The sequence below is a fragment of the Geotrypetes seraphini genome, chromosome 1 (genome assembly GCF_902459505.1).
Source record: "Geotrypetes seraphini chromosome 1, aGeoSer1.1, whole genome shotgun sequence".
Lineage (NCBI taxonomy): Eukaryota > Metazoa > Chordata > Amphibia > Gymnophiona > Dermophiidae > Geotrypetes > Geotrypetes seraphini.
Window position 1 is genome coordinate 337,041,129 of NC_047084.1, and position 24,528 is coordinate 337,065,656.

The window sequence follows — 24,528 nt, forward strand, 5'->3', positions numbered from 1 at the left end:
TTCTCCAGGCCTCCCTGACAATGCTCACTTGCTTCTGCCTTTGGTGCTATCATCTTGAAAAAATGGCAGCACCTGGCCCTGCACAATGCATCCTAAGATGTACCAGGCAGGGTCCGTTTGCCATATAAAGAATTATTTCCCCCTTATTTGTTAGTCTCTGCTCTGTCAAATAAGAGGAAAAAAATCCTTTCTTTGGCAGACTGACCTTGCTTGGTTTATCTTAGAATGTACTGAATGGGGGGGGGGGTCAGGTGCCACCATTTTGAAAGATAGTAGTGCCAAGATAGAAGCAAAAAGGACGTCGCTTCTGCCTCTTTCAAAGTATGGTGGTTGGGAGGGGGAGGGGGTGGAGGAATGAGGGAGATTGGGCCAATGCAGATCACAGGGGCTCTCTACACTGCATAAGATTTGGCTGAATGTTTCTCATTTTGCGCCACATACAAAGAAAAAACAAAAAGGAAAAAACTGCAGAATTGATGTACAAAGTGTCAGGTTGTTTTATTAAAAATAAAAATAAATAAAATTATGGAAATCTCAATGATGGTTCTCTACATGAAGTACAGGACCCGACATGGGCCATGTTTCAGAGAAACACTTTCCTCAGTGCCACAGCAGGACATAATCCGGCTGTTTTTACTATCCATTGATTTCTCAAAATCCAGTTCTCCATAATTAGAAACATAGAAACATAGAAATTGACGGCAGAAAAGGGCCATAGCCCATCGAGTCTGCCCATACCAATGACCCACTCCCTGATTCTTACTCTCCTAGAGATCCCACATGAATATCCCATTTTCTCTTGAAATCTAACACGCTGCTGGCCTCAATCACCCGCTGAGGCAGCTCGTTCCAATGATCTACCACCCTTTCAGTGAAGAAGTACTTCCTAGCATCACCCTGACATTTCCCTCCCCTGATTTTCAGCGAGTGTCCTCTGGTTACCGAGGGCCCTGTAAGACTGAAGATCATCTTTCACCTCTATACGCCCAGTAATATACTTAAAGGTCTCAATCATGTCCCCTCTCTCTCTTCGCTCCTCCAGTGAGTACATCCGCAGTTTCCTCAACCTTTCTTCATACGTGAGTTCCCCGAGCCCCAAAACCATCCTGGTAGCCATTCGCTGAACAGACTCAATTCTCAACACATCTTTTCGGTAGTGTGGTCTCCAGAATTGAACACAATACTCGAGATGAGGTCTCACCATGGATCTGTACAGTGGCATTATGACTTCAGGCTTTCTGCTGACAAAACCCCTACGAATACATCCCATCATTTGTCTTGCCTTGGATGAAGCCTTCTCTACTTGATTGGCAGCCTTCATATCGTCGCTAATGATCACTCCTAAATCACGTTCCACCGTGGTCCTGGACAAGGTTTCACCATTTAGTGTGTATGTTCTGTGCGGATTTTTTTTGCCTAGGTGCATTACTTTACATTTTTTAGCATTGAAGCCCAGCTGCCAAGTTGATGACCACTGTTCAAGCTGTCTTAGGTCCTGCGTCATAAAGTCAGGCACACTGCGCTTCCATCTCATCCAGACCCCTGAGGAAGGAGTGTTTCTCCAAAACACATCCCGCGTCGCGTCCTATACTTCATATAGAGAACCATCATTGAGATTTCCATAACTGAATTTATTTTTTTTTTATTAAAACAACCTGACACTTTGCACATTGACTCTGCAGTTTTTTCCTTTTTGCTTTTCTTTGCTTGACTGTTCACCGCAGACTGGTTGGATTGTTTTTTTTGGTTTTGGCTTGTACCCCCATACAAAGTCATCAGCACACAGCCCTGCATTGCTACAAGGTAACTAATAGGCTCCTTATCATACATTTTCATATGCTGTGCATGGATGTCTAACATGGGAGTAAACTTCAGCATAAAATGGAAGATTAGGTTCTTATCTTTCATAATTTTCTTTCTGTTGTTACTACATGGAGGAGTCTGTACGATAGGTGTTCAATCTGTACCCACGAACCAAGTCTTACATAAAGCCATACACATTGTTTTTGGCTCCTCCCACATAGAGCCCCCTACAGTTGAGTCCAAAAGCAATCGAACATCACTGGAACAATGCATACATAGAAGGGGTCACAGGGAACTTCCCTGCAAACATAACAATTCTGTTCTGCATCATATAAGAGAACAATTAATAAATAGGAAACATGAAAAATAAACATGCACAAACATGGCAGCAATAAGAACCACTGATGAGGCACTCAGGCATTTATAGAATCATGCAGTTCGCAAAGTATTTAGACAAGTGCTCACAGTTACTTTTTTTTTTTTTTTTTAATAATTCTTTATTCATTTTAAAACTTTCATCAAGTGTACAAAAATTGCAACACAATAACATAGATTTAACCACTTGTACATCTTATCATTATAACTTATAGTTACTCTTGAATTTGTCAGACCTTGTCTAACACACTCTCAATTCCCCTCCCTCCTGTCCTGAAGCACTAGGCAGCAGGTCCTGAGTCGCAAAGCCCTCCTCCTCCCTCAAGCCCTGAAGTGGTAGAAGCAGGCGGCAGTACTGAGCCATGAACTCCCTCTCTCCTTCACTCCCTTCCTTACCCAAGCACAGCCAGTCAAGCAGGAGGCAGCCTCAAAACAAGCTGCTCGCGGCCAGCTCTGGCAGGGCCTTTCCTCTGATGCGTCGGAAGTGACACGTAAAAGGAAAGACACTGCGGGGCTGGCCGCAAGAAGCCTGTTTTGAGACTGCCTCTTGCTGACCGGCTGCACTCGGGTAAGGAAGGGAGAGAAGGGTTCAAGTGAGCAAATTTATGGCTCAGGTCCACCGTCTGCTTCTGCCACTTGAGGGAGGTGAGGGCTTTGCGGCTCAGGACCACTGCTGTGCTGGTGCTTTGGGGCAGGAAGGAGGAAGGTAGGGTTCGTAGCTGCTTCGGGGCTTGAGGGAGGATCTGCTGCCACTGGAGGGAGGACGCTGAAACTGGTGCTTCAGGGGACAATTTTTTTCCACTGGTGTTTATTTTAACTGGTTGTCTGAGAGGCCCGGCTAACCGAGACTCTAGTGCAATGGGGCTGTACTTACAGTCTCTGCAGTGCCTGTCTGTCAGCTCTCTCTCTGTAGCTGAAATGAAGGGAATCTGCTAGTTGGACGCAGTGATGTAAGGGGTGGCGGTCCACCCCAGGCACCATCTTGGTTTGGGCATCGGTCCTGCTCTCTGACCCCCACTCCTTCCTCGCGCCTCTTTAACGTTCATGGCGTGGGCAGCAACGTCAATCTACTGATTGTGCCACTGTTGGCTCTTCCTCTGACATCACTTCCTGGACCCACACCTAGGAAGTGACATCAGAGGAAGAGCTGACGCTAGCGTGAGCAGCAGGTTGTGGTTGCTGTTTGCATTGCGAACGTTAAAGAGGTATGGGGAAGTGATGCATACGTGCAGCAGGAGGGGGTGAGGAAGGAACTGATGGGGGTGGGGGATGAAGGCGGGGAGGGGAGGGGTGCCACCGCCCCTCTCCCTAGCTACACAACTGGTTGGACAGACCACGATTGAAACCTCCGCCCTCTCAAGATCTGCATGTCTGTCATTTTGATTATATGCAAATCTGCCTAATGCATATTCGTTAGGGATATCTTGAAAACCTGAACCAGCTGGGGGTCCCCCAGGACAGGTTTAAAAGACCACTGTGCTAGAGAAAAAAGAAATAGTGAAGCTCTAAGAAGCACGATGCCCTTATTGGAGCAAAGTAATGCAGACTTTACCCCTATCTCTTAACTGCTGATGCGCAGGCATAAACCAAGGTTTTGGACTAACTGGTGAAGATACCAAGAAACATTTTTTAAAAAATGTATTTTTCCAATATTACATCAAGAAAGCATGGAAACCCAATTAAAAAGCAAATTAACAAAAAGAAGAATACAGATGCACAAAAAAAGGACAATGCAATTTTAAAAATTCTTAAAGCTGGCTAAATCAAAGAAAAGCAAAAAAATACAAGCAATAATGGACTTTGTTATAGCAGAATACAAAAATCTCAAAAAGTAAAAACCAACAAATGAATATGAAATGTGTATGATCTATGAAGAGTATCTCTAATGTAAATAATAAAACAAAGATTCTAAAATTTGTTAAATCAACATGTAACAAAAATTACTACATTATTGTTCTCTTTTGCATTTGTTAGGTGTTTCATTTAAATCAGGATCATTCCCTGAGAATTTTCTACCCTGTTTGAAACCATCCCTATGCCATTCTTTAGTGTCTATCTCAACCTCAGTACTTCTACACCAGCATTCTTTTATGCAAGGCTGGGGGTCAGTGGTTGTGCCCATTCATACTCCGATTTCTTCCCTCTCTCCTGAAGAATGGACATGGAGATGATTTCACTGCGTGTATCCATGGGATGGGAACGGTAATGAATTCTGTCGTCGTGTCATTCTCTAGTAAAAGCTCTGATACTCACTGAATTCCTACGAGCATCAGAGTTATACCGCCACTGCCAGCGATAAAAAAAAGCCTAATGTGGCTTCATAAAAGGGGGGCCTTAGTTATTCCTTAGACCATCAAGTTTTTAAGATACCCACAAAGAACAAACACGAGATAAAAATGCATAAATTGGAGGCCAATGATATGCTCAATGGATATTCTTTGTGGAAAATCTGATATTGTGGGGTCCAGAAATGGGAACTGGAAAGCACTGGACTAGACAACTTAACCATTTGATTATCAAAACAGTACGGTACATATTGTTTTGACCCTGCTCTCTTTCTCACTGTATTATTAACATTCTGATACATTTTTGATTAAAACTATGATTATGGTAATCATGTTTTTAAAAAGGACTAGCCCTCATTCTGAACCTTCTCTTTAGCTATTAGTTCTATCAACAATCCCACACAAATGCTGCTAGACGTCTGCTTTTGCAGTAATTCTTTAAAAATATAACAAAAATGATAACAATTTAAAAATACAACAAAAATGATAATTATTTATTGAAAGCACTTGCACTTTATGAAACGTTAAAAAATAACAAACTCACACACTTAAGAGTTCCTATGATAGGACGGCTACCACACGAATATCTAGTGTGGCATTCTGAGGAACTTGTGTTGTGCAAATTCTCAACTCAGGTGGCAAATTGATACTTAGTGAGACAAGTCTCTGCTTTCTCACCTTTCCTCTTCTGATTCTTTCCCTCTCCTTTCTTTCTATGTCCCGTTGTCTTCTTCTCCATTCCTGTGTATTGTTTTCTATCTTCCTCCCTCCCTCTCCATTGTTTTCTTGTTCCCTTCCTTCTTCGGATCTATTTCCTCTCACTGCTCCTGGCCTCTTCCAGTTCCCTTCTCCCTCCTGTACTCTTTTTTCCTTTCCCATACCTCCTCTTTCCCTCTACGCCTTCCACTCCTTCATGGCATCAAGTCCCCTTCACCAATCTCTCCTTCCAAGCTCCTTTTCTTCTCCTTTCCCACCACTCCAGTTTGTTAGCAAGGGCTACTCTACATTGCTTGGGCCACTAACAAAGTCATTAAGCCTTCTCACATTAGCAAGGCTTAATAGTTTTCCTTAGTGGCTCCAAGATTTTTCCAGGAGTGATTACTCTAGGTTAGTATCAAATGCGAACAAAAAAAATAAACACTCAAAATCCAATCAGGTCTACTCTTCTGATAGTATTATTAGCTTTCCTGATAGCATATTCTTAATGCTTTATACAGTGAGGGAAAAAGCCATCAAAAACACTATTGCAAATGATTATTAGTTTTTATATTTTGTGTTCTAATACCACTCATTGGCTAAAAAATCCTCAGAATCTTAATTTTAAACAAAAAAAAATCATATATAACCAAATTTCCTTATATTCTAAAAAAATTCTTTTTTGTGAGTAAACAATTCAGCATAAAAAGTGCACTTATCTTGTATTCTCATCCAACTTTAATCCAATGGGGCCCATTTTGCCCTCTTAAATTGTGCTTCTTCAAGGAATGAGATATTCAGCTTTTAGCAACTTATCACTTTCTGCTTAAGTGCATATTTAATCATATGGCCAAAAACAAGACAGATATTCTATTGTTCCTTTAAAGATTAATTGCTAAATATTTATTTCCTTGAAGCAGCCTATATTTTTTTCAGAATATAAGAGAATTTGATTCACATATAATTTTTTTGTTAAAAAATGAAAATCTGAAGGCTTTTTATCCAATGAAGTGATAATTGGAACCATAATATAAAGCAAATATAAAACTAACAATCATTTGCGATAGTGGTTTCTGAGGCTTTTTCCCTCGTAGTATAAAGTATTAAGAATATGCTATCACAAATCTATAACACTGTCAGTACAGTAGACCTGATTAGATTTTGAGTGATACTCATAGTTCTCAAAGATCAACATAATTTTGTGTACTTTTATTCATAAAGCTGGAATGACCAAACATGGTTCATTTCTAAAATGCTTTTTTCTCTGCAAGAACCAAAAAGAGGTTCTTAATGACATCATCATGCATTTTCACAGCCAGTTAAATGTATGAAAGCATTGTTTTTAGCGCTGCTGCTTAGCATGTGTACCTTCCAAAAGTCTTCCATGGTGGACATGGTTTTGAAATTTGTTCTCTCATTTTTTGACACAGGCGTTCCAGGAAGAGCTGAGACATTACTTTTGTATAGTAATACATGTTGGAGACTCACCATTCCATAGGTCACTGAAAAGACAGACACAGCAAATGATCAGATTCATATTTTACATCAGGAACAAATATTTTATTGGCCATCAACCCCAAAAATGGAAATTCCTAATGGATTCCGTTCCAAAGACCTCGATGTCCAAAAGAGAGAGAGCGATCTTTGGTATTTAGCCCACAATGTTTCAAAATTGTGTTATTGTTTAGGGCCCCTTTTACAAAGCTGCAGTAGCAAGTCCCAGAATAGCAAATGTGATGAAGCCCACAGGAATTGAATGGACTGCGTCACTTTTGCTGCATGGAATCGCTACCTTGGCTTTGTAAATGGGGCCCTTAATGTTAAAGTACATAAGGCAATGCACTTCTGTGAAAAAACATTTATTCTGATATTTACTGTACTTAGAATGTCATATCATGACTCTTGGTTCTACAATTTCCTTTCCAACAACAAAGGTTTGCTTCCTGTGCATTACTAACTTTTAGAAATTTGAATGTCTAAACAAATTTATATCCCACTCACCAAAATTCCTGATACAGAAAATATTATATCAATCAAAAATATATATCAATCAATTCACACATCCTGTACATAAAATATCTCAGAAGGATAAACATAATATGGTTGTATATATTGCAATTAATCATGTGAGTAAACATTTTTAATTGTGCAATTAACTTGCATGATTGAAGGACCAATATCTTCCAATCTCCTGCCACTAAGTTCAACATCTCTCCCTTTCCTTCCTCCTCTACACCCTAGTCAGCTATCTCTTCTCTCTCCCATTCCTCCCTAAAGAAAAACACTTCTCTCTTTTTTCTCTTCCAACCACAGGTCCATTTCTCTCTCTCTCTACACCCCAGGTCCATCACCCCTCTCTCTCTCTTCCTTCCCACCACCACTCGAGTCTAAAATATCTCCCATCCTTCCCTCCTTGCTCCCAGATCTACCCTCTCCCCCCATCTCCATCCTCCCGCACACAGCATCTTTCTTCGTCCTTCTCCCCTTTTCCTCCCCTTGTGCACAGTTGAGTATCTTTCCCTTCACTTTCCTTCCCTTCACCCTCAGTTCAAAATCTCCCTTTCTTTTTTCCTCTTCTATGGTCCAACACCCCTCCCTCCCCACCCTGCCCATGGTTCAACAGTTCTCTCAATTCCTTCCCATTTCCCCCTCGGATGTACCTTAAATCTGGGATTCTCTCAGTCCCTGGAAGCAATTGCTCATACATGGCCTGTCCTTGGCCTTTCCCTATGACCCATACTGATGCAACTTCCTGTTTATGCAGGGGCAAGTTGGATCAGAAGGAAAGCTCCAGAGCAGTCTGATGGCAGCATATAAGTAATCACTGCCAGGGACTGAGAGAAGCCCTAATTTCCTGTACAACCGAGGGGGGTTATTAAACCATGGGCAGGATGGAAATGACAAGGGAAGACTGTGCAGAATGATTTAAAAAAATTAATCATGATTAACATGCAGTCTTAAAGATAACATTTATTAAATTAAACTTTGATCTAGTGATCACTTCAGTCTACGAATAAGAATATCAGAACTCCATATCAATGAAAAGAGCCCTTGCATGCTTCAGCTCTTACTTTCTGAAAAGGCCAAGTTTGCCTGTCCAGCTTCTTATCCTCCTGCCCTATGGGGGCCCCCTCATGATGCTATCCTTGAGCCTATCTTAATATCTTCCTTGCTCCTCTGGAGTTGTTTATTCAATCTCTAGAATTCTCCTTTTTTATATATGCAGACATCCAAATTGTTTACTCACAAAAAATGAAGGATTTTTCAGAATATAAGGGAATTTGGTTCACATATGAGTATACATGCAGTCCCCGGGTTAAGAACAAGTTACGTTTTTAAAGCTGTTCTTAGGTCGGATTTGTATATAACTCAGAACTTGTAGATTTTAAGATTTTTGCTGCTAACCTCTGCTCCCAGCAGACAAAAGGACCAACTGTCCCTCCAGTGTTCCCTCCAAGGTACAACAAGCACCAACCACATACTGTTCTTAATGTGGCCATGCATTATTCCTGAATCTGAACATAGGAGAAGTGTAGGAGTCTATGCCATTAGAAATACTGCTCAGTGAAATCAAATGAAGCCACAACCACATTCTTAAGTACGAGTTGTACTTAAGTCAGCCTTTGTAACTCGGCACTTCCTATAATGATATTTGACTTGCCTACATCAGAATTCCTATCCTCGCTATCCACTGAGCTCAATCACATCAACAAATGGATTGCCAGTAATGGCCTGAAGTTAAAATCCAAATAAGAAAGATGGGTGTTGACTTTATCTAGTGCATGTCCCAGCAAACATACTTTTACCTCTGCTACTAAAATGAATAAATTTATTCTTAAGGACTCCATTAAAGTGCTAGATGTAATTCTTTGCAATCTTTTAATCTCTTTTCACCCGTAGGCAATTATGCACTATCGCCCTCTCCTGAAACAATTTGTGCTTTGTCTTTGATTCATTCATTAGTCCAATTCACATTTAGACTACTGTAATGCTCTTCATCAAGGTTTACCCCAAATTAGAAAACTCCAACTTATTCAAAACAATTGCCAAAAAATTCAACAGTCTCTCCACTTCTTACTATTGAACACTGGCTCCCAATTCTTTATTGCATCCCTTTTAAATTTTTCATGATGACACACCTAGAGGGTGAACAAATCCATTTTTTTTCAGTTTCTGCCAAAACTTGCCATTCAAGACAGGATGCACAAAACACCATGTTGGAGAAATTCTGATTTTCCAAGCTATGCTCAGCACAAAATACCCATAACATGCAAATCGTATGCATGCTATTTATGTTGAGTATCCTGAGGAAGGAACTGTGTCTGAGCACATGATCTGAGCAATAGGCACAGTTTCTTGTGTGCTGGCCCAGTACAATTCCTGATTGCCAGAGCTGCCGAGCAAGTTTATTTTTGTCTCACAGGTGATATGGATGTAGGTGTTGTGGCATGTTTTGTGCAAATTATGTGTCCCAGGCCTAACAGCTTGTTCTGATCATAGGCGTGGAACACACATTAACACAAAACATGCACAAACTGCTGCTGGCAGCTCCAGATCTGCTGGAAAATTTTGCACAGAAAGAGAAGGGCATTCCCTTTTGTGCATAAGGAGTGCTCATTTTAATACTAATGAGCTTCTTGCAATGCATTTGCACAGGGTTCTTGGTGGCTGCTAATGCGATTAGTAAAAGCCCCCGAAAACCCTTTTGTGCATCAGAGGCTGAGCTGCCTTTCAAGTAAGACTAGGCTACAACCAGTCTTTCTTCCACAGCAGGCTTTTGACCTTCTCCCCCTCAGTTGGACAAGTGGGCCTAGCCCTCCAACAGGGAACAGCCCACACTCACTCACTCCTCTTCCACTACTAATGCTGCCCCACACCTCGAACCACAGGAGGTCCTGCTTCCACTTTCTTCTTTCCTGTCTCCCTAACATAAGAAATCCCTCCTCCAGGCCCACTTATATTCTGTGCCCCCCCTCCCCAAGTTGCCCCAGGCCTACCTTACTGTTTTGGTGATCTAGAGGCAGGAGATGGGGCAGGAGTAATCTCCAGTCACATCCTGCCCATCCTGTGCCTGCAGTCAAAATGGTTGCCAATAATACCACTGGAGATTGGAGGCAGCCATTTTGAGACTGGAATCAGCAAGGACAGGAGTAATCATTTGGATTTCAGGCTGGTTTTGCCTTTGAGGAAGAAAGGGTAACCTTCAAAAGCTAATCAATAAACTATATTACATTAGTCCAATAAAAAAGGTATTTCACTATCTTAAAAGTCAGAAATTATTTATGTATTATTTCTTCCATTTTGCATCGTACATACCTATACAGAGCTCTTGGCAACATTACAGAGGAAGGGGGTTTAGAAGAGGGTAGGGAGGACAAATGGAGGGCAGGAAGATACAGGAGGAGAAGAGGATACAAGTGAATTAGGTGTCAAAAACATGAGTTTTCAGTTTCTTCCGGAATTTGGTGTGGTTAGGTTCTGTTCATTTCAGTAAGGTACCATTCCAAGTTTTTACACCTAGAACGGTGGAGCATTAGAGTGGAAAGCACATTTGTATTGCAGATTTTTTGTGGAAGGGAGATTTAGAAGTATTCTGTTGGAGGGTTCTGCGGAAGTACACCATGCCTTGGAGAAGAGCTGGAATGAGAGGAGCCGCAGAGTTTTCTATAAAGTATACAGTGAATGATGCATGAAGTTTTGAAGGTTATTCGTGATGGGATGGGTAGCCAGTGAAGTTGCCTGATCAAGGCTGTAATTCGAGTCATACTCTAAAGTCTCTTCCGTTTGTCTAGTGTTCATCAGCTTTTCAAGCCAAATGCCTTATTTGTACTTTATAACACTGAATTTTTAATTCAAGCTTTCTCAAATCACTTCTCAATTCTCTATACATACTAGGTACCACTCTGTTGCAAATATTAGTGTCATCTATACCTAACGTGACTCATTCATTTTTTTCATCAAAACGGGACATCTATTAATTGTCAATCCAGCCCCAACCCCGCCCCCAATTTCTTCCATTCATTTTTCATGTACACATAATATCTTATTAAAATTAAAAAAAGCACACTTTACGCAGAGAAAATGGTAATTATCATTTATATTTGGGGGATTTCAAAGATATCAAGGCAGATGACTTTAAAATATGCAATGTCACCTCAGTAACTATAGAAAAATAGACAAATATAGTGCAAAATATAAACAGCAGATATAAGTTCTCATAACTGACACATTTTGATCACTAAATTGAAAATAAAATCATTTTTCCTACCTTTGCTGACTGGTGATTTCATGAGTCTCTGGTTGCGTTTCCTTCTGACTTTGCATACTTTCTTTCATTTCTTTCTTTTTGCACTCAGGCCCAACAAATGTCCCTTTCTATTCCCTCCCTCCTTCCTATGTTCTTAGTGCCCCCAATGCCTCCTTCCTATATCCTTAGTGCCCTCAGTGCCTCCTTCCTATGTCCTTAGTGCTTCCTTCCTATGTCCTTAGTGCCCCCAGTGCCTCCTTCCTATGTTCCTTAGGTGCCCCCAGTGCCTCCTTCCTATGTCCTTAATTGCTCCTTCCCATGTCCTTAGTGTCCCCTTCCTAATGTCCTTTTGCTCCCAGAATCCAGGTCTCCCTCTCTCTCCCTCTCTGTTATAGAATGCCTCTCTCTGCTCTTCCTCAGGGTCTACTTCCCCTCTGTCTTCACCTCCCATAGTCCTGCATCTGCCTCCTGTCCTTTCCCCTTTGGTCCAGGCCTTTCTCTCTCTAGCCTTTCTTCTACTTACAACACTCCCTTTTCTCTGCCTCTTTCTATCCTTCTTTCCTTCCTCCCTCCCTTCTTCCTTCCTATGTCCCCCTCACTAGCCTTCCAGCCTTTGTCCCACCCTTCCCCCAAAGTCTGCCTGCCTACCTCCCTCCCTCCCTCCCTGCCGCGCCACATCCAGCCGTGCCCATCCTTCCCTCCCACCAGAGACGATTCAACCCCCCCCCCCCCCCGCTTGCCACCCAGAAGCCTTCTTCCCAATGTCAATTCTGATGTCAGAGAAGAAGTTCTGGCCAAACCGAAAGGTAGCAATGAGCTGAAAAAGCACAGTACTTACCGTAACAGGTGTTATCCAGGACAGCAGGCATATATTCTCACATGTGGGTGACGTCATCTACGGAGCCCCGATGCGGAAGCATTTTCGAGCAAACTTGATTGAAGATTTAAGTTTGCTCTGCTGCTCCACGCATGCGTGCCTTCCTGCTCCACTAGGGGGTGCATCCCCTCGTGGTCTCCAGTTCACTTAACTAGCCAAGAAGCCAACCTCGGGGAGGTGGTGGGTTGTGAGAATATATGCCTGCTGTCCCTGGATAACACCTGTTACAGTAAGTAACTGTGCTTTATCCCAGGACAAGCAGGCATGATATTCTCACATGTGGGTGACCTCCAAGCTTACTGCAGAGGGATGGAGGGAAGTTGGCAATTTAAGCAAATAGATTTCGCAACACCGATTGGCCGAACCGGCCATTGCTTCTGGACAGGGAGTCCAGACAGTAGTGGGAGGTGAAGGTATGAACCGAAGACCACGTGGCAGCCTTGCAGATTTCCTCAATAGGTGTGGACCTGAGGAACGCTACGGAGGCTGCCATCGCTCGGACTTTGTGTCCCGTTACTCGACCATGCAGCGCGAGACCAGCCTGAGCGTAGCAAAAGGAGATGCAATCGGCCAATCAGTTGGACAAGGTGCGTTTGGAAACTGGGTGACCTAACCGGTTTGGGTCGAAGGACAAAAACAGTTGTGGGACTTTCCGGTGTGGCTGAGTGCGTTGGAGGTAAAAGGCCAACGCTCTTTTGCAGTCAAGAGTGTGGAGCGCCACTTCTCCGGAGGTGAGAGTGGGGCTTGGGGAAAAACACAGGTAAGACAATGGACTGATTGAGATGGAAATCAGACACTACTTTAGGTAGGAACTTTGGATGGGTGCGGAGTACCACCTTGTCGTAGATGGAATACCGTGAAGGGTGGGTCCCTACCAGGGCTTGTAGCTCACTAACCCGCCCGTGCGGACGTGAGTGCAAGTAGGAAAATTACCTTCCAAGTGGGGGAATTTTGGATGGCATTTGTCTAGGGGCTCAAATGGAGGTTTCATTAGTTGAGCCAGAACCACGTTAAGGTCCCAAACCACCGGGGGAGGTTTGAGAGGGGGGTGGACGTTCAGCAGGCCCTTCATGAAGCGAGTGACTAAGGGATGGAGCGAGAGGGCTTTCCCTTGCAGGGGCTGATGAAAGGCCGCAATCGCACTGAGGTGTACTCGAATGGAGTTGGTCTTTAGGCCGGAAATGAGATAGTTGAAGTAGATAGTCAAGGACCAGGGGGTACGGGGACCGACACCGGGTCCTGGCTGTGGGAGGAGCACCAGGTTGAGAATCTGGTCCACTTTTGGGAGTAGCAGGTTCTCGTCGAGGTTTTTCTAGAGGCCTCCAATATCTCCTTGACTGATTGAGACACGGGGAGAGCAGTCAGGGGGAGAAGAAACCAAGCATTCAGATGAAGAGATTGAAGATTGGGATGTAACAGTGAACCCTGACCCTGTGACAGTAGAGAGGGAAACAGAGGCAGAGGCAGTGGATCTCTGACACTGAGTTGAAGTAGAAGGGAAAACCACGGCTGGCGTGGCCAGCGAGGGGCAATCAGGATCAGGGTGGCTTGTACCGTTTTCAGGTGGACAAGCGTCCGCAGTATCAGAGGGAACGGCGGAACGCGTACAGGAACCTTCCCTCCCAATCGAGGAGGAAGGCGTCGGCCTCGAGCCGGTCCGGGGGAGTATATCCGGGAGCAGAAGAGAGGCAGCTTGTGGTTGTGAGGGGACGCGAACAGGTCTATTTGAGGCGTCCCCCACCGTTCGAACACTCCTCGTAGGGCCTGAGAGTGTAGTGAACCACTCGTGTGGCTGGAGGAGGCGCTGAGTCTGTCCGCCAGGCAGTTTTGGTTCTCCTTGTATGTACAACCGCCCGAAGGAAGGTGTTGTTGGAGATTGCCCATTTCCAGAGGCGCAGGGCTTCCCGGCAAAGGGGCCAAGATCCTGTGCCCCCTTGTTTGTTTACGTAGTACATCGCTACTTGATTGTCGGTTCGGATGAGAACCACTCGGTTCGCGGAGCAGATGTTGGAAGGCTACTGCTGCGAGGTAGATGGCCCGAAGTTCTAGCACATTGATGTGGCAGCGGCGGTCTTGTGCTGACCACATTCCTTGGGTTGCGCAGGGCCGTCCAGATGGGCTCCCCAAGCGTACTCCGACGAGTCCGTGGTGAGTACCTTGCTGTGGGGTGGGGTGAGGAAGAGCAACCTTTGGAAAGATTTGAAGAGTCGGCCACCAGCGGAGCGATCGTTGCAATGAAGGAGTCACTGTCACTGAGTGGTCGATCGGGTCCCGGTCTTGACGCCATTGAGACGCCAGGGTCCATTGAGGGATTCTCAGATGGAGGCGGGGCGAAGGGTGTGACATGGACGGTGGAGGCCATGTGGCCCAGGAGGATCATCATCTGTCGGGCTGATACTGAGGTCAGCCGAGAGATCCTTCGGCTCAGACTTACTAACGGCCTCCAGGCGCGGAGGGGGGAGGAAGGAACGGAGGCGAACTGTGTCCAGCGTGGCCCCGATGAACTGTAGGGATTGTGAGGGGCGTAGTTGAGATTTTGGGAAGTTTATTTCGAACCCCAGACTTTGTAGATAGGTAATAGTCTGTTGGGTCACTGAGATAGCCCCTTCTTTGGACGGGGCTTTGATTAGCCAGTCGTCCAGGTAGGGGAATACCTGGAGGCCCTGGGAGCGTAAGGTTGCTGCTACCACCACGAGGCACTTGGTGAAGACCCGAGGTGATGATGCTAGTCCGAAGGGGAGGACTCGGTATTGTAGGTGCCAGTCCCCTACTTGGAAACGCAAAAACTTGCGGTGAGCGGGGTGCACTGGGACATGTGTGTACGCCTCCTTGAGATCGAGGGAGCAGAGCCAGTCGCCCTCGTCGATCAGGGGGTAGAGTGTTGGTAGTGAGAGCATCCGAAACTTTTTCCCGTACCAGGAATTTGTTGAGGCATCTCAAGTCTAGTATTGGGCGTAGGTCTCCTCCCGTTTTTTTCGGTACCAGAAAGTAACGGGAGTAGAAAGCCCTTCCCCCGTTGGTCGGGGGGGACCTTCTCCACTGCTCTCAGGCGAAGCAGGTCTCGAGCTTCGGAGAGGAGTAGAGGTAGCTGAGTCCTGTTGGGAGGGCAATTCCTTGGGGGGTTGTCCGGGGGAATGGCCCGAAAGTTGAGAGAGTACCCTGATGAGATCACGCCAAGGACCCATGCGTCCGTCGTGAGTTGTTCCCAGCGAGGGTAAAAGGCTTTGAGTCGACCTCCGATGGGAAGGTGGTCTCGAACGTTTCCTGTCGGGAGGCCGGTAGGTCAGTCTCAAAGGCTCTCAATAGTCCAATGAGGTGTTTGAGGTATGATGTGAAGGTGAAAGTGTAGCTTTGCACCCTAGAGGCCATCATAGCGTTTTGGTATAGTCTCCTGCCGAACTTGTCCAGGGTTCGGCCTTCCCGGCCTGGGGGTACCGCTGCTGAGACACGGGACGGGTGAGCCTTTTTCAAGGAGGATTCCACCAGCAGCGATTGGTGGGAGAGCTGTGGTTGCTCGAATCCCGGATAAGGTACTGTGCGGTACTTGGCCTCCATTTTGGAGGGGTACGGCCGTGACCATGTAGGGGGTCTCCAGGTTCCTGAAGAAGGCCTGTTGGAGTACCCGGGTTAGGTGGTAAGCGGAGGGACTCTCTGGGCAGTGATGGCATATCCAGCTCCGCCAGGTACTCCTTAGAGTATCTGGAGTCGGACTGGAGATCTAAGTCCAATGCTGGCCCATGTCTTGGACAAAGCGAGTGAAGGATGGGCGAGATGTCCCCCGGAGCCCCGTGCGGGGTCAGGGAACGAGACCTTCGCCGGGTGGAGAAGGGATAAGGAGGCTTCCCTCGAGTATCGAGGTTCGTGCTCTGATCCATGCTCCGAGGTTGGGGAAGCACTGTGAGAGTGTTCCGGGTTGTCGATCTCGGCGTCTCGAGGAGCCCCTCGGAGACGATGCCGGGGTTAGGGGTACCGATCGATGTCGGTTTGGTGACCTCGATCCGGACTCCCTCGGAGAATGCGTCCGAGGGGGGAGTTCGGAGGATACGCGGGTTGGAGAGTGATAACTCAGCCACCCTTAGTGGTCCTGTACGAGGTGTGGGGGAACGGCCGTCGTAGGGTTGGTGAACCTCGGGCCTTCTTGGAGGTACGGCGGTTCGAGGTTTCTGTCGTTCTAGCCCGACGTTTTGCCCCTCGGCGGTCCGCAGAGGGGGAATGTCTCGGGCGTCCTCGGCGAGGAGTCCGAGGAGGATGGGATGCGGCGAGGATTGCGCACCTTTCCTCGAGGTTGTTCGGTGTGAGGCTCAGGTTGGTCTGGCGCATTCGAGGTCGAGGCCGATTGAAACTGGGCTATTGCAGCGGACAGCTCCGACGTGATCATCGCTCGGAGTAGGTCCTGGAAGACGGGCACGGACAGCATCGAAGGCATGTCCCCTGCCTCTGTGCGCTCCACCGGGGGCGACCTCGTATCAGAGTATTCCCGTGTGGTGGAGGCACGGCCCGAAGGCTTGGAGGGCTTAGACGGGGCTGTAAGCATGGGGCTTCCGCCATGCGTCGCCGTTGTCCCCGAGGCTGGCTTCTTCGCTGTTACAGAACCTGAAGAGGGAAGAGGGGACTTACCCGGAGCCGAGGCTTTCTGTTGTCCCGAGGACTTCGGGGTCGAGTCTCGAGGCGATGCCGAGGTTTCCGGGGCCGAGGTCAAGGCCGGGGCCGAGGGCCAGGGCCGACCTCGAGGCCGAAGTGGGGGGTTGGTCCGGGGTGAAGAGATCCGCCATGCGGGCGTTTCTTCGGCGGAGGGCCCGGTTTTGGAAAATAGCGCACTGGGGGCAGGAGGTCGGTTGGAGGAGTCGCCCCCAGACAAAGGATGCACCGGCGATGCGGGTCTGTGAGAGAAAGAAGCCGCTCGCACCGGGTGCACTTTTTAAAGCCGGTCAAAGGCCGGGACATTAAATCGAAAGTAGCCGCGGCTTCGATTAGCCACGCGGCCACGGGGGACCCGGAAGCCTCCGGGTCGTTGAAAACGAAGCAGGAATCAAGTAAAAAGGTAAGGAATTCGCGCACAGCGACTTAATCGTGAAAAAACAAGAAAAAATCGCGGTGCTAGAAGGCAGTTGGGGCAGAGCCTGAAAAACACGTCTTCTAGGCTCGCGGAAAATTTTGAACTGGAGACCACGAGGGGATGCACCCCCTAGTGGAGCAGGAAGGCATGCATGCGTGGAGCAGCAGAGCAAACTTAAATCTTCAATCAAGTTTGCTTGAAAATGCTTCCGCATCGGGGCTCCGTAGATGACGTCACCCACATGTGAGAATATCATGCCTGCTTGTCCTGGGATAAAGCAACTTCACAAATGTGGACTCATCCCCCTACCCTGGCTTGAAAGGGGTGGGGGGGAGGGGAAGCAAAGTGAAAGTGAAAACCATGTCTTGACCATTCAGAGGAAAACAGCCAGGTAATCCCAGTAAACAACAAAGAGCAGAGAGATGGTCACAAAAATCATAGGGCTGCTATCCCCTTCCCCACTGGAAGGCATACCTCTGGGATCAGTCTCATGCAGCAGTAGATGGCAGGCCCAAACCCTGGGTCAGGATAAAAAATGCCTGCACCCAACAGACTAAAATAAATCAGCATGGGAAGAACAAATGCCTCTGTACACTGTGGCTCCTCCACTATGAAATGCAAAGATAGTATGGAAATAGTCACAGGTAGCTTGGGCAAGTCTGAAACAGTTGCAAGTGCAGAACCAAAGAGGATCAGCATTAGGGAACCTTGGTTATATGAGCCTGTTCCTCACTATATTAAAAGCTCTGGCTCTATCCCGTCTGCTGGGTCTGCCAGTCTCTGCTAGGGATACCTTGTGACATCCCAGTGACGGGCCAGTAATGTCATAATCACTTGTGTACACCAATCCAGCAACAGGGAGTGTGAAGCAAGCCACGGGAATGTTAGATACAACCACACCTGAAATCAGCTTTAGGACTTTCATTGTATAAAGATAATGAACATCTTGACACATCACATTGGAAACCTTTTAAGAGGTGAAGTCATTTGGGGAAAAAGATAAAAGATCTGTTTCCATGTTCAATATACTGAGCAGAGGTAACTTTTGAAAGGAAGAAAAGCATACCAGAAAAGCTTATAAAATAATATAAAAGCTACCTCTTCCAACGAAAGACAGACCCTGGAAACATTTTATGCTCAGTTCGCTGGGTAAAATCACTGCACTGCATGGTGATAATAGAACAGAAGACTCGGGATGTATTTTTTCTTATACTGATGGCTATGGATAATCACAGACAATGACTATTTCTTCTGTGAAATTCATGTTCTGTGTTTCTGGTCACTTCTTTTTCTCTGCCTTCCCTCCATCTCCTTAGCAATTACTGTTTTGCTCCTGGTTTACACTTAGCTGCTCCTTTCCCTCCCCTCAGCAGTTCCTCTAACTCTGTTGACCCTGTTCTTTCTGAGTGCCTTTTTGTCTCTTATCTCCTCTGCAGTTCCTGAATCTTTTTTTTTTTCTCTGCTTTTTCTGTGGGTCCTTCCCTCCGTCCCTCCCTCCAGCGCCGATTCAACCCCAACCCCCTCCAGTCCACCGCTGCTGCTTGCCGCCCAGAAGCCTTCTTCCCGACGTCAATTTTGACGTCGGAGAGGAAGTTCCGGGCCAGCCAATCGCTCCCTGGCTGGCTCGGAACTTCCTCTGCGACGTCAGAATTGACGTTGGGAAGAAGGCTTCTGGGCTGCAAGCAGCAACAGTGGACCGGGGGCTGGTTTGAATCGGCGCTGGACAGAGGCTGGCAAGCAGTGGCATCGGCCCAGGGGTGGGGGGGGGTGGGAGGATTGAATCGGGTGCTGGAGGGAGGGAGGCTGGCTTTGGCGCAGCAGGGAAGGAGTGGAAGCGATCACCTGTCTCATTGTCCCCGCGCACAGCTTCGGGATGCTGTCCTTTAAAACGGGACACTTCAGAATCCCGAAGCTGTGTGTGGGGACAACAGGACAGGGGATCTAAAAACGGGACGGTCCCATTCTAAACGGGACATATGGTCACCTTATCTATACCTGCAAAAAAATAAACTCTTCCTTTCAACCCCACACAATATCATTTCACAAAAATAGGGAACAAAACCAGCTCCATGACTGATCCCTGAGGCATTCCACTAAAATTGCTGCTCTTGCCTCCATTTATCCTGTGTCATTTACCCCTTAGCCCAGTGGTCTCAAACTCGCGGCTCGGGGGCCACATGCGGCCCGTCAGGTACTATTTTGAGGCCCTCGGTATGTTTATCATAATCACAAAAGTAAAATAAAACAGTTTCTTGATCATATGTCTCTTTAGCTATAAATGACAATGTTATTATTAAGACTTAGCCAAAAGGAAAGATTTATAAACTATAAAGAGTTTTACCTCATGCAGAATTGTCATTTCTTTACAAATGCATTAACTATTTATTCTGAGGCCCTCCGAGTACCTACAAATCCAAAATGTGGCCCTGGAAAGGGTTTGAGTTTGAGACCACTGCCTTAGCCCATTTTCAATCCAACTAATCTTGAGACAAATTACCACGCTGCTCAATTAATTACCAATAAGCCTCAAATAGAACAGTATCAAAATTCGTTGAATGTGTTTTGCTTGGTTTTCAACATGTCTGATCCATTTCTCTAGGTACCCAGTTGAAGAACCTGTCTGGATCTTGCAACCCAATGAAATGTAGTTATTTCACCATACTTCATTAGAGTTCCCATTAGTTTTCCCACACTGCCAGCCAACAATGCCCAGCCTCTACTACTACTTTTTGCCAATCCCATACAACCACTCAGTCTCCAAAGATCTACTGAACAAGTGCTTCAGTGGGCCTGCCAAAACCTCTATGAGCTCCCTTAAGATGCAAACTAGAATATTATCTGATCCTTTGGCTTCAGTTTTTATAGTTCCACCTAAATACTCTCTTAGGTAAATGGTGTCACGTCCACCATAGTCAATGGTGTTCCTTTGAACCTTTCTTCATTGAATATTGAACAAAAATATTTGTTTAGCAGATCTGCTTTTACATCTCTTAAACCTTATCAAATCTCAATTGTTCTTCCTTCTTCCTCTAGCATACTGAAAAAATTTCTTATCACTTTGCTTTACTTTTCAGCTTTCTTCTTCCATTCAGGCTTCTTGTCATTTCCTACCTTAAATCAGGCATATGTTGTACTTTTCGAAATGCTAATAATTTAATGCCACCCTTTTTTTGGAGAGCAATATGGTTCTCTTTCATTTACTTTCCCGACATAGATTTGTTGCAGTTACTCTTTAGCACCTTTGATTAAGCCCACTGTTCTCTTACTTTACCCTACTTCCTCCCACACTCTTAGCACCTCTTTAGGGTATATCCTCATTAAAAAAAAATATTTCAATATATTGAAATAATTAATACAAGTGGTCACTTGCACAAAAACCTCAGTGATGAAAAAACATATAAAGAAACACACATGAAACAAACTCAAAATTTCTTCGTTAGACCACAATTAAAGGGGGAGGGAGTGGATCTGAAAACAAGGCCAAAAGCAAAAATAAGTTCAAAGCAAAGGCCCCAATCTGAACAAATTCTGCTCTATCTCATTGTAAAGCCATTAACTACTTGATGTTACAATACCACCGGATATTTTCTTCATATCTATGAAGGCCCTCAAGTGCAATAGATAAAAGAAAACATCATACTACACAATTGCAGGGATATGCTATCATGTTTCCCCGAAAATAAACTGTAGTATGATTTTCGGGGTAGGTCTTAATATAAGCCCTACCCCAAAAATAAGCCCTAATTGAAGTACTGTTCTTAGGTTCCAACTACTTAAGTCTATGTCAAAGCTCCCTCCAGTTCATCTATACCCTCCCAGCCATTGAAGCCCTCCCAAGCCCATCCTCCCCCAAACGGCCATATACAGACATAGACCATGCAAGTCTGCCAAGTACTGGCCTTAGTTCTTTCATATTTACTATTATTTTCTTATTCTAGATCCTCTGTGTTCATTCCACGCTTTTTTGAACTCCGTCATTGTTTTCCTCTCCATCACCTCTCTCGGGAGCGCATTCCAGGCATCCAATACCCTCTCCGTAAAGAAGAATTTCCTTACATCGCTCTTTGAATCTCCCACCCCTCAACCTCAAATTACGGTATGTCCTCTGGTTTTACCATTTTCCTTTCTCTGGAAAAGATTTTGTTCTACGTTAATACCTTTCAAGTATTTGAACATCTGAATCATATCTCCCCTGTCCCTTCTTTCCTCTAAGGTATACATATTCAGGGCTTCCAGTCTTTCTTCATACGTCTTTTGTCGCAAACCTCCTATCATTTTCATCGCCCTCCTCTGAATCGCTTCAAGCCCTTTTGTGTCCTCCTCCAAAACTGAACACAATACTCCAAGTGAGGCCTCACCAATGACCTGTACAGGGGCATCAACACCTTCGTTTTTCTACTGGTTACGCCTCTCTTTAAACAGCCCAGCATCCTTCTGGCAGCATCCACCGCCTTGCTGACAAACAGGATCGGCCCCAGCACCGAACCCTGAGGGACTCCACTACTCATCTTTCCTTCCTCCGAGCGACTTCAATTAACCACCACCCTCTGGTGTCTTGTCAACAAGTTTCTAATCCAGTTCTATGTATATGGCACATAAACAGACCACTGACCACACCACTGACCACACAGCCATACAGACCTCTCAAATGCCATCAATGATATGTGCTCTTAATGTGCTTGTTTTTTTCCCCCAAAGTTGCATACATGAATAATCTGATTTATATCAAAACTGCCAAGTCTTTGACAATTATCTGTATGTGAACAAAATGCTCTTATTAGAGAATGACATGGAGACAAATTTTTCCCTGTGGGTACTCATTTTCCTGTCCCTGTGAGTTCTTTTCCTGTTCCTACCTCCTTCCTGGAAACTCCATACTCATCTGCACAAGCCTCAAACATTAAGAGGGGCATAATCGAAAGGAACGTCTAAGTCCGTTTTCGTCTAAGTCGCAAGTCGTCCAAAATAAAAAACAGCCTAGGACACATTTTCGAAAAACACGTCTAAGAATAAGATCTGTCGATTTGATCATCCAAGTTGCTAAATCGTCCATCTTTATATCACATTTTCGTCCAAGTCAAAAATGCTTAGAACAAGCCCTGTTGAACGTGGGAGGGGTCTGCAAAGTGATGGGCTGAACACCCAGACATGGCACCTAAATAGTGGGGTACCTTACAGGGCACTGCTGTGAACGTCACAAAAAGGGTGACGTTCCCTAAATGGTGAGTCCCCCAAACCACCTCCAGAATCCCCTAGACCCACTTATCTACCAACCCAATAGCCCTTATGGCTGCAGGAGCCACTTATATGGCAGTACAAAAGGGTTTTGGGGGTGTATAGGGGAGTGCACATATTTAAGTATCAATGCAGTGATTACAGGGGCTTATGGGCATGGGTCCTCCTCTCCCTGGGTCCCTAACCTACCCCCAAGATGGCTTAAGGCACCTCTGTGCTTTCCTATGCCAGGCGGCCAGGTGATGATGGTCTGGAGGCTGAATTTTAAAGGTGTGATTAATATTTTTATGGGGGGAAGTCAGTGATCACTAGGGTAGTGTGTGGGGTCCGTATTATGTGTTATATATGCTGTACGACTAAGTCTAAACCGGCCATGTCCCGCCCAACTCCAGCCCTTGACACTCCTCCTGAAATGCCCCATTTAGCTTTGGTCATTTAGCGGCACTATGAAGGCCTAGGTCGTTTAGAAATACGTCCAAAACCCGTTTTTATTTTTTATAAATTGATATCTGGATTTATGAATAAAAAAACAAAAAATGGTCTTCGAGACATTTGGAGCATTGAGATTAAGCATCAAATTTCTGCATCTCAATGGCCATAAATTTGGTCTTGGAGAATGAGATGTACAGTGTCCGCATCTATGAGACAAACTTGGTATTTTTGTTACATAGAGCATTATGGACCCCTGTTCGTTTACAAAAGTTGGATAGCTCTAAGTCTAATAGATGCTGGCACTGTAATCTGGAAGTAGGGACCTTAGATCATTTAATATTTTACTGTCCCTTTATCATGGCTTTTTGGAAATCAATTTGGTCTCAAGTAAATTGTTTATTGGAAAACCATGTAGCTCTTATCATATGATGCTATTCTGTTTGGTATGTCAATGAGAACAAAGAGTCAAATATCAAGTAATAACAAACTTTTACTGATAATGACAGGAGTTGCCATGCAACAGATCACCAGTAACTGGAAAAATTACAGCAATCTTAGTTATACATTTTGGTGTAATTCGTTATGCCACATTTACAAAATGGAAAGAGTAATTGCTTTGCAGAATGGGAATTATAACAATTTTTAAAAGATCTGGGGGCCATTGGCAAATTATTGTAATGATTAGACATCATTTTTCACTGATAGTATATTTATACATAGGGGGTGGGGGATGGTATAAATTTATTTTTAAAGGTTAATCATTTAATAAGTTATAATATTGTGCACTTGTTGTAAGATGATAAAATGAATAAAGAATTGATTAAAAAAAATAGAAATACCAGTTTTCATTATTGGCACTTGGATGTATTTTGACAATGTTTGTCCAAGTGCCGACTTAGGCCGGTTTTTGGACGTTTTTCTCTTTCGATTAGGAGCCCCTAAGTGTTCAAGGCTTGTTTGGTTAAGGCCAAGCTTACAGGAATGGGACAGGGGCAGCGAAAAAAAAAACCAACTCATGGGGACAGGACAGGGAAATTGAGTTCCTGCAGGGACGGGGATAAATTTATCCCCGTGTCATTTTCTAGTTCTTATCTTTAAATTCAGAACACTAGAAGAAACATGAAACTCTAGGTGTGAAGAATTAATTAAATTCCAAAATCCCAAATATAATGGCATGAATGTGCTCTTTTATTATAAGTTACAAAACTGAAGAGAGCTTTGACAGCAGCTTCAACTCTGGCCTCTGTGATACTATATCATGAAATATTTTACAGTATATCATAATATCAATCAAAATGGAGAGGGAGTCAAAGTACAGACCAAACAGAAAGCACAAAAAAGAAACATAAGGGGCCTTCAAGTTCTAAGCATCAGAAGTCTATTTATTAAAGGTCTTTTAATAAACAGATTCTTGATTGCTTTAATAAATAGATTCTTGATTGCTCAGAATTTGAAGGCCCCTTGTGCTTACAGTATATCATAACCCACAAGAATTCAAAGTCAGAATATGTTTTTACAAGCC

General features: G+C 44.9%; 1 protein-coding gene across 1 annotated transcript in view; it reads right to left on the reverse strand.

The window, feature by feature from the left end:
- PKD2 (polycystin 2, transient receptor potential cation channel) overlaps nucleotides 1-24,528 on the reverse strand; it is a 149,107-nt gene that overhangs the window by 105,523 nt on the left and 19,056 nt on the right. Inside the window, 3 exon segments of the mRNA XM_033959554.1 lie at nucleotides 6,528-6,595; nucleotides 6,598-6,640; nucleotides 6,642-6,661. Of these exon segments, the coding sequence (XP_033815445.1) occupies nucleotides 6,528-6,595; nucleotides 6,598-6,640; nucleotides 6,642-6,661 (131 nt within the window).